At 31.5% G+C, this 15,078-nt stretch overlaps 1 protein-coding gene across 41 annotated transcripts in view; it reads left to right on the forward strand.

The window, feature by feature from the left end:
* The window catches only part of LOC121124749 (lamin-B1.S), a 32,998-nt gene extending 18,271 nt beyond the window's left edge, over positions 1 to 14,727 (forward strand). For 2 of the 41 annotated variants that reach the window (XM_071891038.1, XM_071891029.1), the window contains exons 2-11: positions 5,654 to 6,360; positions 7,319 to 7,369; positions 7,446 to 7,641; positions 7,700 to 7,925; positions 8,002 to 8,134; positions 8,423 to 8,743; positions 8,831 to 9,031; positions 9,085 to 9,244; positions 11,091 to 11,199; positions 11,417 to 13,876. In XM_071891038.1, the coding sequence (XP_071747139.1) occupies positions 5,671 to 6,360; positions 7,319 to 7,369; positions 7,446 to 7,641; positions 7,700 to 7,925; positions 8,002 to 8,134; positions 8,423 to 8,743; positions 8,831 to 9,031; positions 9,085 to 9,244; positions 11,091 to 11,199; positions 11,417 to 11,426 (2,097 nt within the window). In that variant the 5' untranslated portion in view covers positions 5,654 to 5,670 and the 3' untranslated portion in view covers positions 11,427 to 13,876. The other 39 variants (XR_011781790.1, XR_011781784.1, XM_071891031.1 and 36 more) reach the window with 35 other exon arrangements.
* The last annotated feature ends 351 nt before the right edge of the window (positions 14,728 to 15,078 follow it).

Raw genomic sequence — 15,078 nt, forward strand, 5'->3', positions numbered from 1 at the left:
AAATTAAATTTTGTGAAAAACAATCAAGAATTAAGGTTCAAATATTAGATACATAAGAAATCTTTTCAAAAATCCATATTTGTTGACAAAAAATTAAATTTTGTAAAAAAAAAAATTAAGAATTAAGTCTCAAATATTAAATTTTTTGATTTTTTTTTCTCCAAAATCTATAGCCATTTACAGAAACGGAACAAGAATATTAAGCACAGTCCCAAGGACTGATAATCGATTCTAAGACTGGATTGGACCGAATAAATACAGACTGGCACAATACTAATGACGTCACTTTTGTCTGTTTTTCTTACGTTAATAATCGTGAATTCCAAATATAGAAATGTGTCCATTTTATGTAGTAAAAATATTAAACTTTGAGCCCCAAAATTACATTGCTTCATTGGAGTATGAGTGTCGTCTACTTATGTTAGTTTGTAAACAAAGCCACAAAGAGTAACGCCGTCTTGCGGCAATATAATACAGCTTCCTGAGTGAAAATCCTATTTAATATAAAATATGTGTATCTTACTTACATGCAGAACGCTGTCAAAAATGAATGTTATTGCCACAAGTTACAGTGTCCTACAGCCCTTTGCAAAGAAATTATCCAAAATTATCACTCAAAATTTACTAGCATAAGGCATGACGTCATTGGAACTCCAAATACAGGAGAATAACTATAAGTAAAAATTGAAAATTCTTTACATAGCTTTAATAACTAAATTAATTTAATGGGAAAAATAAATTGTAATTATTACATTTTTAACTTTGTATATACTACTACATATGCACAAGCAAATGCCTCAATGAAGTCATTATGAAGAGAGAGATAATTACTTTATATATCAGCTGTGTTTGCCCTACGATTTTTATGTTGCCTAACCTTGCTCTAATAACATGGGTTTGATCATGCTCTATTTTGATGCAATTTATGACGTCTCTCTATAAGGGAATAATTTTTTGGTCAGGATTTTTTTTTAATAGCCAATTTTCCATTATATGAAGTATGTACTATTTAGTGGTTTATCAATACAAATTCATCAATACATTTTACTTTCACGTCGTAATATTGACTTAGTTGAATATGTACAATGTATGTATTGTATGAACAATCCACAGCTGTAACTGAGTTAGTGTGTCAATCGTCTCGTAAAATTCATTTCTGTTTAGAAATGGGGCTTCAAATATTTTACTCAGAAGGAAGCACTTCTTTTAGAACCTCCTACTCATTTCACACTTTTGTGACCTTGGATAGGGGTAGGGATGTATCGGTTCAAAAGTTTGGACTTCCGGTCCGGTCCTAAATTTGAAGGATCCTCCGAACGGGAAGCAAAAAGCCATACCATGGAACAATCTTTGATAAATGACTACATTATCATAGATTTCCATCGATGACGTCATCATAAGCCCATCTTCTATACTATAAAATAAGCCTAATTTTAGACTTTAATTAGGTCTCAATTAAGAAATAATGAAAAATATTCACACTTAATTTAAAATACCAGTCCGAATAGGTCGTATAAGACGTTTTATAAAACAATCTGCGATAAATGGTATTAATAGCATATATATCTGCTTGTGACGTCATTATACATATATCTATTATGAATTTACTAAGCCTAATTTAGACTTAAATTTGGCTTAAAAGAAGAATAATATATAAATATTCACATACTTTAAGATTTTTAAAGTTTATCAGAACTAGTTGAAATGAAATTCTTACAAAATTTAATTGTTGAAACTTCATTTTTCGAATTGTATTACAAAATTTTTTAGCTTCTGGACTTTCTTTTTCAAAATATAATCCTGTGGACCCCCTCTTTAGACAAATGTGTTGTAAGTTTTGCGACTATAGCTTTTTATTCTCCAGTAAAAGGGCTTTTAGTAATTGTTTCCGGTCTCTCCTACATACCTATATACAATTAATTCCTTAACAACGGCACATAAATACTCGTTAATGATATTATATAAGCTGAAAACACTTTTTCCTCATTCCTACTCCCATCACCAACTTCAATGAGTAAATCTGATAAAAAATATGCAGTGCCTAGGGCGCCTGTGGGCTTTTTTTTGGGGGGGGGGGGTGGAGGGAGATTTTTTTATGGGATTTTTTGAAAATTTTAGTTTTTGGAAAAATAATTTGAAAATAAATTCAAATATTAAATTTTCTTGGGGGGGGACGGCGCCCCTGATTAAGTAATGTTGTGTTAGTTCTTATTTATTCGATCTAGTCTAGTCCAGTATTTGAAATGGTTTTATTTGTCCACGCGGACGTTCTTTAAAACTGTCGATCTTTAGATCTGCGAGTAGTTGAACTGATTAAAAAGTGATTAAGTTGTGTGGTATCATCAAAAAATGAAATTTACCAGTTTTTAGGACTGAACTGCACCCTACTAAACTGGACGAGACTGCAGTGTTCAATTCTAAATGAGGACCGACACAACATTAGTGTTGACACTCGGTCCAAGAACTTTTTTTTTCTTTCGATTTTGTTCTTCAATTATTTTTTCAAGAGACATATGGACTTACATTCAGGTCCACCACTCCGTGGTCTCAGACTGTAGACCGGAATTTAATCGTTTTCAAATAGTACATCAAGTATTTTGATGGAACTATTTCCCCCTCACTCCGGATTTATGAGTTGCACGAATATGAGGTATGCAATTGTAGATCGATGTTCCCCATTTCGAAAATTTAACGGACGTCACCAATACATAGAACTAGTATATACCAAGGTTAATAGAAATATAAAGTTAGACCATCATGTAAGTCAGATTTTGACAAAACACGCAACTTCTCATACTCTTTGACGTCACTATTGCTAGAATTTTCAATGTAATTTATCGTTATTTAGCCTCATTTATGAGTTATTCAAATATGATGAATGCCGCTTTATATGACGTCATTAAATGCCACAATGTTCATAATTTTGAAATGTGCATGACGTCAACAATAATTCATTCATAGAATCCGTCTCGACCAATTTTTTTTATCTCAATTTGTGAACCGATTGTCTCTCGACTTATCGTTTGTACAAATTTGATTTATGCAACACCTTATAAATTCATTTGACATTCTTAATGATCGATGTTCCCCATTTTGTAACACAGCAACGTCATCAACAATTCATTGATAGAGTTGGTCAAGGCCAAATTTTAAATGAGGTCGATTTTTTTGTTGACAGATCCAGATGGAATTTTTATTTAGGTGTGATCTAGGCCAAACTTCTTTATGTAAGGTAATTAATTTGGTTCCCTAAAAATCAAAACGGTCACAGACCGCTCTAAGATTTTTAGACCAACACTAACAATAAGGCAATGAACTGCCTATTTCTCCACCTGTGTATGTCCATTAGTGTAGATACTTAATTTATGATGTGTTGATTAGGATTCTTTTTTACCTCATTCATTCCAGGCTTGTATACAAATTATAAAAGTTGTATTGAAAAAGAGTCCCTCTGACCTTCGTTTGTTATGTATTTTTACTCTCTACCTATTTACTTTCCTAATATATTTCATACCTAAAAAGATATACATATCTGTTTAGTATTTAATATCTTCATTTATCTGAGTCATCAGGATTTCATTAGAAGTGAACCTATGTATCTCTTTTCATTTCCAAATTGAACAAAATAATTGTCACTTGAGTGTTACCTTTTGTTCGTTCTGTTAGAAGAGTTACCTCAATTACTTGATGACATATACCTATGTATACATACATGAAACATATGACAAACGAAGGTAACAAATGATGATGACAAACGCGTAGAGAAGAAACTCTCCTCGCCTACTGAGGTGTATGTGCGTAAACGTAAAATGATTATAATAACTCAAACACTTGCGAATGAAACACATTTTAAGTTTATTTTATCCTTAGCTCTTCAGAAATAAATAGATTTGTTGGCGAATTTATTCGTGGAAGGCCTAACTATGGGTGTTCTCAATCAATTTGTCTGCGATAGGCGCTGTAAGTTAATTAATTATATATATCTCTACTATTGCAGCCATTCAAACTTTTTCCGTTCATCCCTTCATTTAAAAAAAAACAAAAACCTATTGTTTATTTGTTCGAATATTTCACTTGTTCTTTTTTTTTAAACGAAACCATGATTTTTTTGTTAATTGAGTTACCTAGACAAAAACTTTTTCTTTGCAAGATACCACTCTTGATGGTTCAATTCATTTTTTTTTTTGTAACGTATGCCAATTTTTCTTCCCTTTGTAGAATTCACCTCTTGAATTCAGGAACCTTCATTAATTACTTAAAGTCTATATACTAATTAATTGTACCATGCCCCCTGGTGGACTAATTAGAAGTATCGTAGCTAACTCAATTTAGACAAAATGACCCCATTCGTTGACTATACTTTCGTGACGTATTTAAAAAAAAATCCCTTCTCTGAAATCCCATTTTAAATTCACTGAAATTGTGTAATTAGTTAAAAGACTTATATAGTAAACTATAATACTCTCAACAAAATGATCCAATTTGTTGATCATTTTTTCGGTGAAGTACCCATTTTTTTCTTCCCTTCACATATTTCACCTTTTAAACTCATGGAAATTGTGTAATTAGTTAAAGTCTTAACGAAGAACTCAGGAGTCACTAAGTGCCCCTGGTGAACTAGTAAGTAGTCTTGAAGCCAATTATATGTGTACAAAATATCTCAGTTTGCTCGTCATTTTTTAGGGAAGTTATTGAATTTGCAGAATTCAGCTATTGAGGTCCGTAATATTCTGTAATTATTCTTTTATAGTCATTTATGATACCAGGTTCCCTAGCGGACAATTTAGTAGTTTTGTACCCAACTAAATTTTGACTAAATGACTCAATTCGTTGATCATTTCTTCGTGACGTATACTTTTGTTTCTTCCGTTTTGCAGAATTGTTCTTTTGAATAAGATTAAATTGTGTAATTAGTTAGACTTTGATAGAGGAATTCATGATGACGGTAGCGTCCCTGGCAAACTAGTAAGTAGTCTCGTAGTCACCTAAATTCGGACAAAAATAGATCAACTGGTTATTGCTTCGTTCCATAGTTTTAGCTTCAGCCATGGAGTAATATATATTCTGTATCTCCAAGTCTTATGTACACTTTATAGATTTTGTATAGCATGTTGTGAAAAAAAAAAAATGAGTATCGATTCTTGTTCAAAAGTAATCCGATCAAAAATATAATGATACTACTAGTCATTAATCTTCGTTCTCCTATATTTTATTGATTTTAATCATTTTGAAATTGTTCTTCTTCCATTCAGTTCCATTATTGCTGCATTCAAATCTTTATCAATGTGCTTGATTAACTCAAGAGAAATTTTGCTGATAAGTGCTTGTTTAACGTACATGCGTATATTATTAGTTATCAGTAGGCAGCCATGGCTTTATTGCAGCAAGAAAGGAGGGGACCCTTATCGCTAAAAATAAAATTCCTTGTTCTTCAATCATAAGAAGTTATTTATTAGTAAAGGATCTGTGATTTTGTTGTGAAGGTCTGTGAATATGTTGGAACTCAAAAGAAGACAAAGTCAACTCCGGTCATCTCTTCCTACGAGACTGAGTAAAATATAAATTGATATTTGATACACATGTGTTTTTTTAATTTCTAATGACAGATTTGACTAACCTATTTAATTATTTTTTCTTTATTTTATTATTTCAGACAAAAGCACTCCAAAAATGGTGGTGAGTTGGAGACCCCGATCTATAACAGTAGATCGAGGAACTCGTGGTTTCGGACTATCCCTCATTTATCGAGGACTGGATAAGTATGAACAAAAGGACACGGGGATATTCGTTGCAAGAGTTGTAAAAGATGGACAGGCTGAGAAATATGGAGTTCGTGAAAATGACAAAATTGTTTCCATTAACGCCAAAACTCCTCGCAACGTGGACGACGCCGTCAACGTCATCAAATCTGCGGGTAATCAAATCAAATTAGTTGTTCTTCGTGAAGAAGATGTTCCAGACAACGATGATCCAAATGATCACTCCTCCATTGCTTCACATGACTGGCTACATGGTCATCCCATCTCAAGATCAGGATCTGCAAGGAGCTTTAATACCACATATGGAGGAGGAAACGCAAGCCCCTCTCCTTTACCTTCAAAATCCCCAGGCCCTCAAAGGACTTCTCAATCTGACTTTTTAAGACAACAGGCTGAATATCAACGACAGCAACAGCAGCAGAAACAGCTTGAGGAAGAGGAGGAACATCGAAGAAAACAGATGCTCTATGAAGAGGAGGAACTTCGAAGAAAACAGATGCATTATGAAGAGGAAAAAAGATCAAATCGCATGAAAGAACAAGTCAGGGAAATGATTGATAACAATGAATTGCGACCAAAGTCCCCTGGACGCTATATTATGGTAAGATTCCTCATTACTTTTTTAGTAAAAAATGTTTGCGTTTGCTTTATTTTGTTTCTTGTTTGATTTTTAAACATACAGTGTGTCGTCAACATAAAAACAATCTTGTTAAATAATAAACAAGAAAAGGAAAAAAAATCCAATTTATTTTTTCACAACCAGCCAAATATTTCGTAAACACATTTGCGTCAAGCAGGGTCTTATTATTCAAATTTCTGTGACGAGTTAACATCTGCAAGACTCTTTCCTCTGGTTCGTTACTTTTATTTGATTAAAGCAACTTATATTGACCCCGATATGGCTCCTTTAAAAAAAAATCCATAAATTTTCTCTTCTTTTATTTTGATGATTCATTTTGTGTACTTTAAGTGCAATTTGCAGCACACCCGAAGGGGGTGATAAAGATTCGTCAAAAAATAAAAAAATAATTCCTACTCAATTTTGAGAAGAATCATTCTAGCTTGCTTTTGTGTTGACAGCCACATAATAGAGTTTTTTTTTTTTTTAAATAATGTAATAGTTTATGTAGAGGCACAAAAATTATTAAAATACTTTATATTTTATTAATAAAAACTTTGTGTCTTCAAATCTACACAGTTTTTCCCCTAATTATATAACTATGATTAATGTATTGGTTAAGGAACAAATAGTACTTGTATTAAAAAAATTGTTTGTTTCATATTTGTGGATTTTTTTGTAAAGTCTATGTATGTTGATAAAATCATTTTTCAGCCATTATGATGTTGTACAGAATTAATTATATTTGTGGAAATCCCTTCAACTCGGAGCCCACTCTTAAATAAATCCATCCCTTCATTTCTAATTTATAAAGTGCTTTAAATTTTAATCCTTTGAATTCTTTTAAAGTTCTAGATTTGAATTTTCTTTTTCCTCTCAATCCTAATATAATCCATTTTTTCTTTCTTTAAAAAATTACTATCATCTTCAAAAATTAAAGGATCAACCGCAATATTCGTATCATATGAATAATAATAACACAATTAATTCGGTAATTCTTAAAAAATCAATTAATTAATATTTTTATTTACATCATTTATAATGGAGGCAAATCTCTCTCTTCCCAGGAAACAAGGAAATCCACAGAAAACATTACCAAAATAGTGGAATCCATTCCTAAATCATCCAACAAGTACAAATCGACTCAATCTCTACACGAATTGGGCCTTGATAACTATCCTAATCCAGATATGCCAGAAAGTTCTCGACTCACACGAAAAGAAGAGAAAATGTCTCTACAAAATTTAAACAATAGGCTTGCAAGTGAGTCTATTTTGTAACTTTAGGTATGAACATCCTTTAAATATATTTATCTATCTAGGTTATATCGACCGAGTCCGTCAACTTCAAAATGAAAATAACAAGTTGAGTCATCAAATTAAAACTGTTGAAGAATATCAATCCAAAGAACTGTGTAACGTCAAAGACTTGTATGACAAACAGACTGAAGAGCTCAAGGAAGCCCTTGATACTATGAACAAGCAGTACAATCAGCTCAAAGTTGGTGCTGAAGGTTTACTTGAAGAAAATCAGGATCTTAAAGACAAGTAATTTCCTAAAGTTCAAATCACATATTTGTGACATTGATTATGTCTTTTTATTTATTTAAAAATATCTATGTAGACTTCGGAAGAAAGAGAATGACTACAAAAATTCAATGAATCATGTATCCAGTCTCGAGGATCAAATCCGAAGTTTGACAAATAAATTATCTGAAGAAGTAACTGAACGCAAAAAGATTGCAGATGAACTTCAAGTAAGTTGCTAATGAATAATGTCTTTATTTATTCGGCCCAGTCCAGTCTAAAGACTGCCGGTCCTATGGACTGTCAATATTAGAACTTATGAAAAAACAAAACTAATGCACCTGAGTGACATCATCAAGGATCAAACTTTACAAGTTTTAAGACTGACATGGCGGACTGAACTTGAAAGGAATACAGTAGTTAGTCCTAAATAAGAAGTGACACAACCCAAATAATGAATGCATTGTTTCTGCAAATGTAAGATTTTGTTATTAATGTTTTTTTGTTTTTTTTAATAGGATGTACTGCCTGAATTAGATAGTCTTCGTGACCGTTTAGCCGACGCAAAACGCCATCTTGATGAAGAGCAATTAAAGAAGGCCAATCTTGAAAATCAATGTTCCCGTTTGGAAGAAGATCTCAAATTCAAACTTCAATTACTAGAAAAAGAATTAATGGAAGTTAAAACACGCAAGGAAATCGAAATTACTGAAATGGACAGTAAACTCCAAGATGAATATGAAGATCGTCTACAGAAAGCTCTCGAGGAGCTTAGAGAAGTTTATGATAAACAAATGGCTCAGTCACGAGAAGACTTTGCCAAACTGTATGACAATAGGGTAATTAAGAGGATATTTCATATTATAAATATTTTAGGAGTGTGCCCCGTTATGAGTGTTTGTATTCATTCGATTCTATTTATTTAGGTGCGAGATCTTCAAACATCCTTGTCCGAGGAAAGAGGAAGCAATGCAAGTGGAGTGCAAGAATTAAAGGAATCTAAAACTCGCATTGAAACATTAATTTCTAAAGTGTCGGATCTTGAGGGATTTAACCTCAATTTGAACCAGAAAATTTCAGACTTGTCTCAAGCAATGGATGACATAAAGTCCACTCACCGAGCACAGGTATATATATATATTGCATATATAGCCTATATTAACCCTTTTTTCCTTGTTAGATGAATGCAAAGGATAGTGAAATCAAACGTTTGCTCGATGAACTCTCCAACCAATTGAAGGAATATCAAAATCTTCAAGATATCAAGGTTGCTTTGGATATGGAAATCGCTGTTTTCCGTAGTCTTATTGAAGTGGAAGAAGATCGCTTAGGATTAGGTGGTAAGGGGAGAAGTAGACGTGGTTCAATAAATAACAACAGCACTGTGGTTTGATAAACCATTCTTTTAATTATAAATTTTAAATTGTACCAATCACCTATTTTGTTTCTTTTTTTTGGTCATTTGGTGTTTGAATGAAAATTTCTTCATGCGAGACTGAGTAAGATAAGAAAAAATAAATTTGGGATCAATTATAATTATATCTTTATTCATTAATGATGTATTTGTAACACAGCTATTTAAAAAAAAAATCCCCTTTTGCTTTAACATACTACAAAGAGTTACTATTATTTTTTGAAGCAAGAAGGCTTTATGTCCTAATAATATGTTTTTCAATTGTTTGAGTGATGTTTGAATTTGCATATGGGTACTTTATTTATTTACAGATGATGACGACGTCAATGACGATGATGAAACGGGATATATTCATCCTCCCCCTCCACCTCAAAGGGTTATATCAATCTCCAATTTAAAGAGATATATTCACTCTAGAAACCTTTCTTTGGTACATACATTCATTCAAATTTGTCACTGTCCCTCTTAACCAATCAATGAATCATGTCCCGTTTCCTTTTTGTCTCATTCGTTGTTCTTGTCGTTGTCGTCAGAGTTCATTGCAGTATATTCATTATTCTCTCTCTGATATTCTTACAACTTACATTCTACTCAATTGTGTAACTGTTGTTGCTTTGTTAGATTCTAGTCTGCATTATAATATTAATCCCAATATTTACATACTACATAATATAATCAATTTAATACATAATATAATATCTTTCCTCTGGTGCTATCTTTTATAAAATTGCATGTCCTGAATAATAATTTTATAATCCCATCAAAAGTCCAAATATTGCGGAGCGTGGTGGTATTATAAGACTATTTCAACAGGTTCCTATTTCTTTATTTGTTGTGTCTTAATTTTTCTTACAATCAAGGTGAGTTTCCTCATCTCTCAGGTGTGTGTACACGAACGTCTTTAGAAATGGACACTAAATGATTTAGGACTTTAAATAACATCATCACCTTCAAACCTTCACCAAATCCCTCTTTCAAATTTAAAATTGTGTATGGGATTTAAAATCTTTTTAATTGTTTGCAAGAGAGAAAATGGCAACAATAATAATCATAATTTTTGGTAGCATTTTAAATCAAGTAATCTTTTTTACATTTTGATAGGATTTAATTGTGGAGGTTTAAAGGTTATACTGTTATGTGTCAACATAAAAACAAGCTTGAATATAAATGAAGGAAATGCATACATACAACCCAATATTTACATTAATTATAGGCTTATTATTCGTATTTATGGCATGAGCTAAGATACTCAATAATTTTAACTGCAGTTGAGAACCTATATTGGATTGAAGAAGCTTATATTGCCCCACATATTGCTCCTTTCAATCTTATACTCAAGCATTTTATCATTCTTTTATTGTTGGACATCCAATGGGTCAATAATAAATTGTGGATAATAATTCCACGAAGAATACTCATTAGAGCTTTATTTTGCGTTGACATATGTAAAGTCCTTAGAAATCAATTGTCCATTATTCTGAAATACGTCTTTTATGTGTTTAACACGTCATGGAATTCTAGACATATGGAAGCAGGTTACCTTGTTTTCTTTATTACATTTTTTCCACTCTTGAAGGAATTGAATTAAATTCCCTCTTTCTTTTATTGAAACAATTCCTACTTTTATATTCCCCTCATGTGGGAATACAAATTCTGCGTGACTCTTCCATCTCTCTAGAATTCTATGGATAGATGTGCTAACTAACCTTAAGATTGAACCCCCATTGGAAGCACACTCTATGACACAGTTCTTTCTCTGACTTTTTTTTCAGACAAATCACTAAACACCTCATCTAGTACGGAAAGTAAATATAAAACAACCGTAGAGCGATCATCTGAAAACACAATTCAAAGAAAAATCACCGTATCTCAGACACAGCTGTAAGATGATGTCATCTCTCTCTCTCTCTCATTTATATTTCATATCCTCTACTACTTTTATTTACTGAAAAAAAAAAAAAAAAAAAAGTAAAATTCATTTTCATGTTTACCAATTAATATACATTATATGCGCAGCTTTATATTGCATTCAAAGTATTTACGTTTATATTTCAAATAATACCTAAATAAATATTATTTTATTTCTGCCCTTTTTAAGGAAACGATGATATGAGTAATGGTCAAGAAAAAGCTATTTTTTTTTAGCCTTTATCATATAATTATTCTGTAAATAATAATGTTGCTTATGGGTCAGCTTCACACAGCTTACATATGTAGCCACTACTACCTTCTTCTTCTTCTTCACCTTCACCTCCTCATTTTTCACCAGCATAACTCTTCTTTTTATTTGGTTTTTTTGCATCTTCCTTATCTAACTTTTTATTTCATTCATAAAATTCATTAATATTTTTTTCCTACTACACCCCCTTCCCACAATAAAACATTGATGTGTGATAAGTCTTGAAAATAATATACTGTACATACATAACCCTTTGTAAATATAAAATGAAGGCTTACTCAACCATCCTTTCACTTCTAGCTAGAGCTATCACTAATTATTACGGAGTACTCTATAATACATACATGGACTACGACAAAGCTATTAAACAAAGTGGCGAAAGTGACGATTGTTAGCTAGAGCATATATGTCTTGAGCCACGTGAAATCTTTTCCCACCTCCCTCCAAGATATCATTTAATCTCGTAAGGATTGCAAATTTATATTCCTTTGAATCCTGGATCGGTCCTAGTACTGATTCCTTAATTAGTCTTTTTACTATTCAACCGTCCTAAGGGCCGATTAGTCGGTCCGTCAGTCCTTGGGCCTAGCTATCTTATTATTTTCTTCACTCCTCGCTAAGATTGAAGAGTATAAAAGCAAAGACAATTATGAAAGATAGCTAGATCGAATACGTTCTAGCCACACAGCTAATTATTATAAACTTTTGGAATCTTGTCTCCTTGAAAGTGGTTATGATACACAGCTGAAATGACACAGTTAGTTAATATGTCATTTCAGTTATTTAGTCATCATAAAAGGCCGACCAGGATCAATTGCTTGACTGATAAATTTGAGTAGGACCAGACTGATAGGAATATAGTCTTTTTAGTTTCTTTAGACCGATCCAACATTTAGTCCCATTCTAGCAGAATTCAGGGTAATATTGTATTATATTCATGGGATCTTCAACACCCCCAGTATTCAAAAAAAATATTTATGTAGCTAATATTGATCACGTGGCTTATTTTCGCCTCTTAATTAATAGTTTTGTTTCTTTCTTTTGTCTGACCAACTTAAGCTCTTTTTTTTTCACTCGTACGACTATTCGTACAATCATTATGAGAGACAAAACAGTGTTGTACTATTAAATGTCTTGATGGATATTTTGAATTTTATCAGTAATTAATTAATAAGTTTATTTCTATATATTCATTAAGCAATTTATGCCACAATTGTATTCATTCAATTTCTTCTTTCATTTCATAGCTATTCTGCTACCAGTAGGGGATGGGTAAATTATATAATGGTGACGTCATCAGGGGGGCTCCTGTAAATTTTGTTGTTTTTTGTGATGTTAACTTGTTCAGAATTTTGACAAAATGTATTTGGTTCTTTTATAAACCCTAATTTTGACGTTCATCCTTTTTTTTTATAGAAGAGACAAAAAGTTTTTTTTGGGTAGGGATTATAATTTGAATGAATAACAATTTGTTTTTTCCCCTAAAAATTAGGACATTTAAATTCTATTAGGACTTGAAGTTTTTGTTTTTTTTTTTTTTTTGTGAGGACTAGTGATGTGTCGGCCCTTATTCAGGTCCGAAGACAGTAGTCCAGTTCTGTCATAGTCTCTAAGAAAGGGAGTGGGCAATGCCCCCTATCGTTAAGACGCCTCTGACTTATAGTAAGATAGAAAAAAAACTCCCTTAAGATCGTCAAAAATGAAAAGACAAATAAAGAGTGTGTATTTCATGTATAAAGTATTCCTTGCATTATTTGTATATATTAATAAAATAATCAATGGTCCATCGTGATCATATATCAACACCATTTTTTTTTTCTTCTTTAACATTTCTTACTTTTTGCCAAGACCCGACTCTTCACTATTATAACTTTTTTCTTTTAAAATAATTCATTTCCTTGAAAAGTACATCTCCATTTTCCTTCAAAACTACATTCCATTAAGTGTTCATATATTAATTATAATAATAAATATATAATTACTAGTTTTTATCATGATTAAAAACTAAACCCGATCCAGTAATAGCCGTCCAGTTTTTATTACTACAAATCCCTTTAAATACAATTGTTTATCGTAGATGATATTTAGTGTCTTTTTTTTTGTTTGTTTGCTTAATTCTTAATCCAGTCTTCCAACCTTATATAAATTATGTAGGTATTGCATATTTTGGGGGTCATTTTTTACACCATTCCAAGGACCACATGTTTTTTACACCCAATTTTTAACTGACGTTTTTTTAAAGGCCAGTGTTTTCTTATGGCATTTTGTAAGAAAAAAAAAATGTTTTATCCTATAATTAGTGACAGTTTATGTATTTCTTTATTTTAAAATTGGTTTTTTTAAAAGAAAAAGTTAAAACTCTGAGGACTTAAAAACAAAGTTTAATAATTTAATTAATAACGTTTAAAAAAAAAAATCTTATTTTTTCATAAAATGACCGGTTTTTATTAAAAAAAACCCAAGTTTTCTTATGGCCTTTAATAAATTAGTTCCGTTTTTTATTTAATGACTGTTTAAAAAATCCAATTTTTTTAACCCCAAAATTACCTTTTTTATGGAAAAAGTTTGTAAAACATTAAAAGCTCTTCAAAATTTTTTGTCCCATTTTCCTTGTGACTTCATTTATGCCATTTTGGCACGTTGTTCTAGTATAAGTTGTTTGAAGTAGTCCTTCTTCTTTCTACCAAATATGAATGATGTTTTAGGCCGTGCTTGCTTTATTTATAAGTCCCCATGTGGTTTTTGAATGGCCCTTATATAAACTACGACTGGAAAAGAAAATATATTGTTAAGTATCATTTTATATCTATATTTTTTAAAGAATATGTAAGAAAAAATTTAAAAAAAAAATCTTTTTAAACGCGAATAATTATTATTTATCAAAAGTTCAACTGTTATATGTTATAGTAAAAATGTATATTTATTTTGTAAAAATAATATTATATTTTGTAATTTTTTAGACGTTTTCATGATTAAAGGAATAATCATGGGTCCTATCCCCCTCCCCTTAATATTGTATCTTATTGTGGTGGTATAGTTTACTATTACTAATTATTACCGAGAGAACCAATACACCATATTTCTATGACAACTATTGAGTGTGAACCATTTTATATATTATATTGTTTTAATTTTCTTTAGATTTAATTTTTAATTCATGTAAAGGTGTGAATCAATCTTTTTATTATCATAATTCAAGAAATAAATACTGTTTATATATTTATTTGAAAGTAATGTTGAATTATTTATTAAGATATTATTAAAAGAACTCTCTATTAACATTAATTTAAGCACCTACAGGCGTGGTCGAGCTAGTTTCAGACCTCAACGTGAAGATGGGATCTCCCATAAATAAAAACTAGTCACATCCAAGATTAATAGAAATACTAAGTTATACTATAACGTTTTCCCGATGGATGTTTGAACACTTTTTAATAGTGAAGTCTTAGAGTATAACTGTTATCAAGAGTAGCTATAGATCGCCTTCCTTCAACCGTTATTGTTAGAGTACCCCTGTTATACTCCATGACGTCAAAATCGGGCTGTCTTTCCTAACAGTCGGTACGGTATATCAAGTTGAA

Source organism: Lepeophtheirus salmonis, chromosome 9 (genome assembly GCF_016086655.4).
Source record: "Lepeophtheirus salmonis chromosome 9, UVic_Lsal_1.4, whole genome shotgun sequence".
NCBI lineage: Eukaryota > Metazoa > Arthropoda > Copepoda > Siphonostomatoida > Caligidae > Lepeophtheirus > Lepeophtheirus salmonis.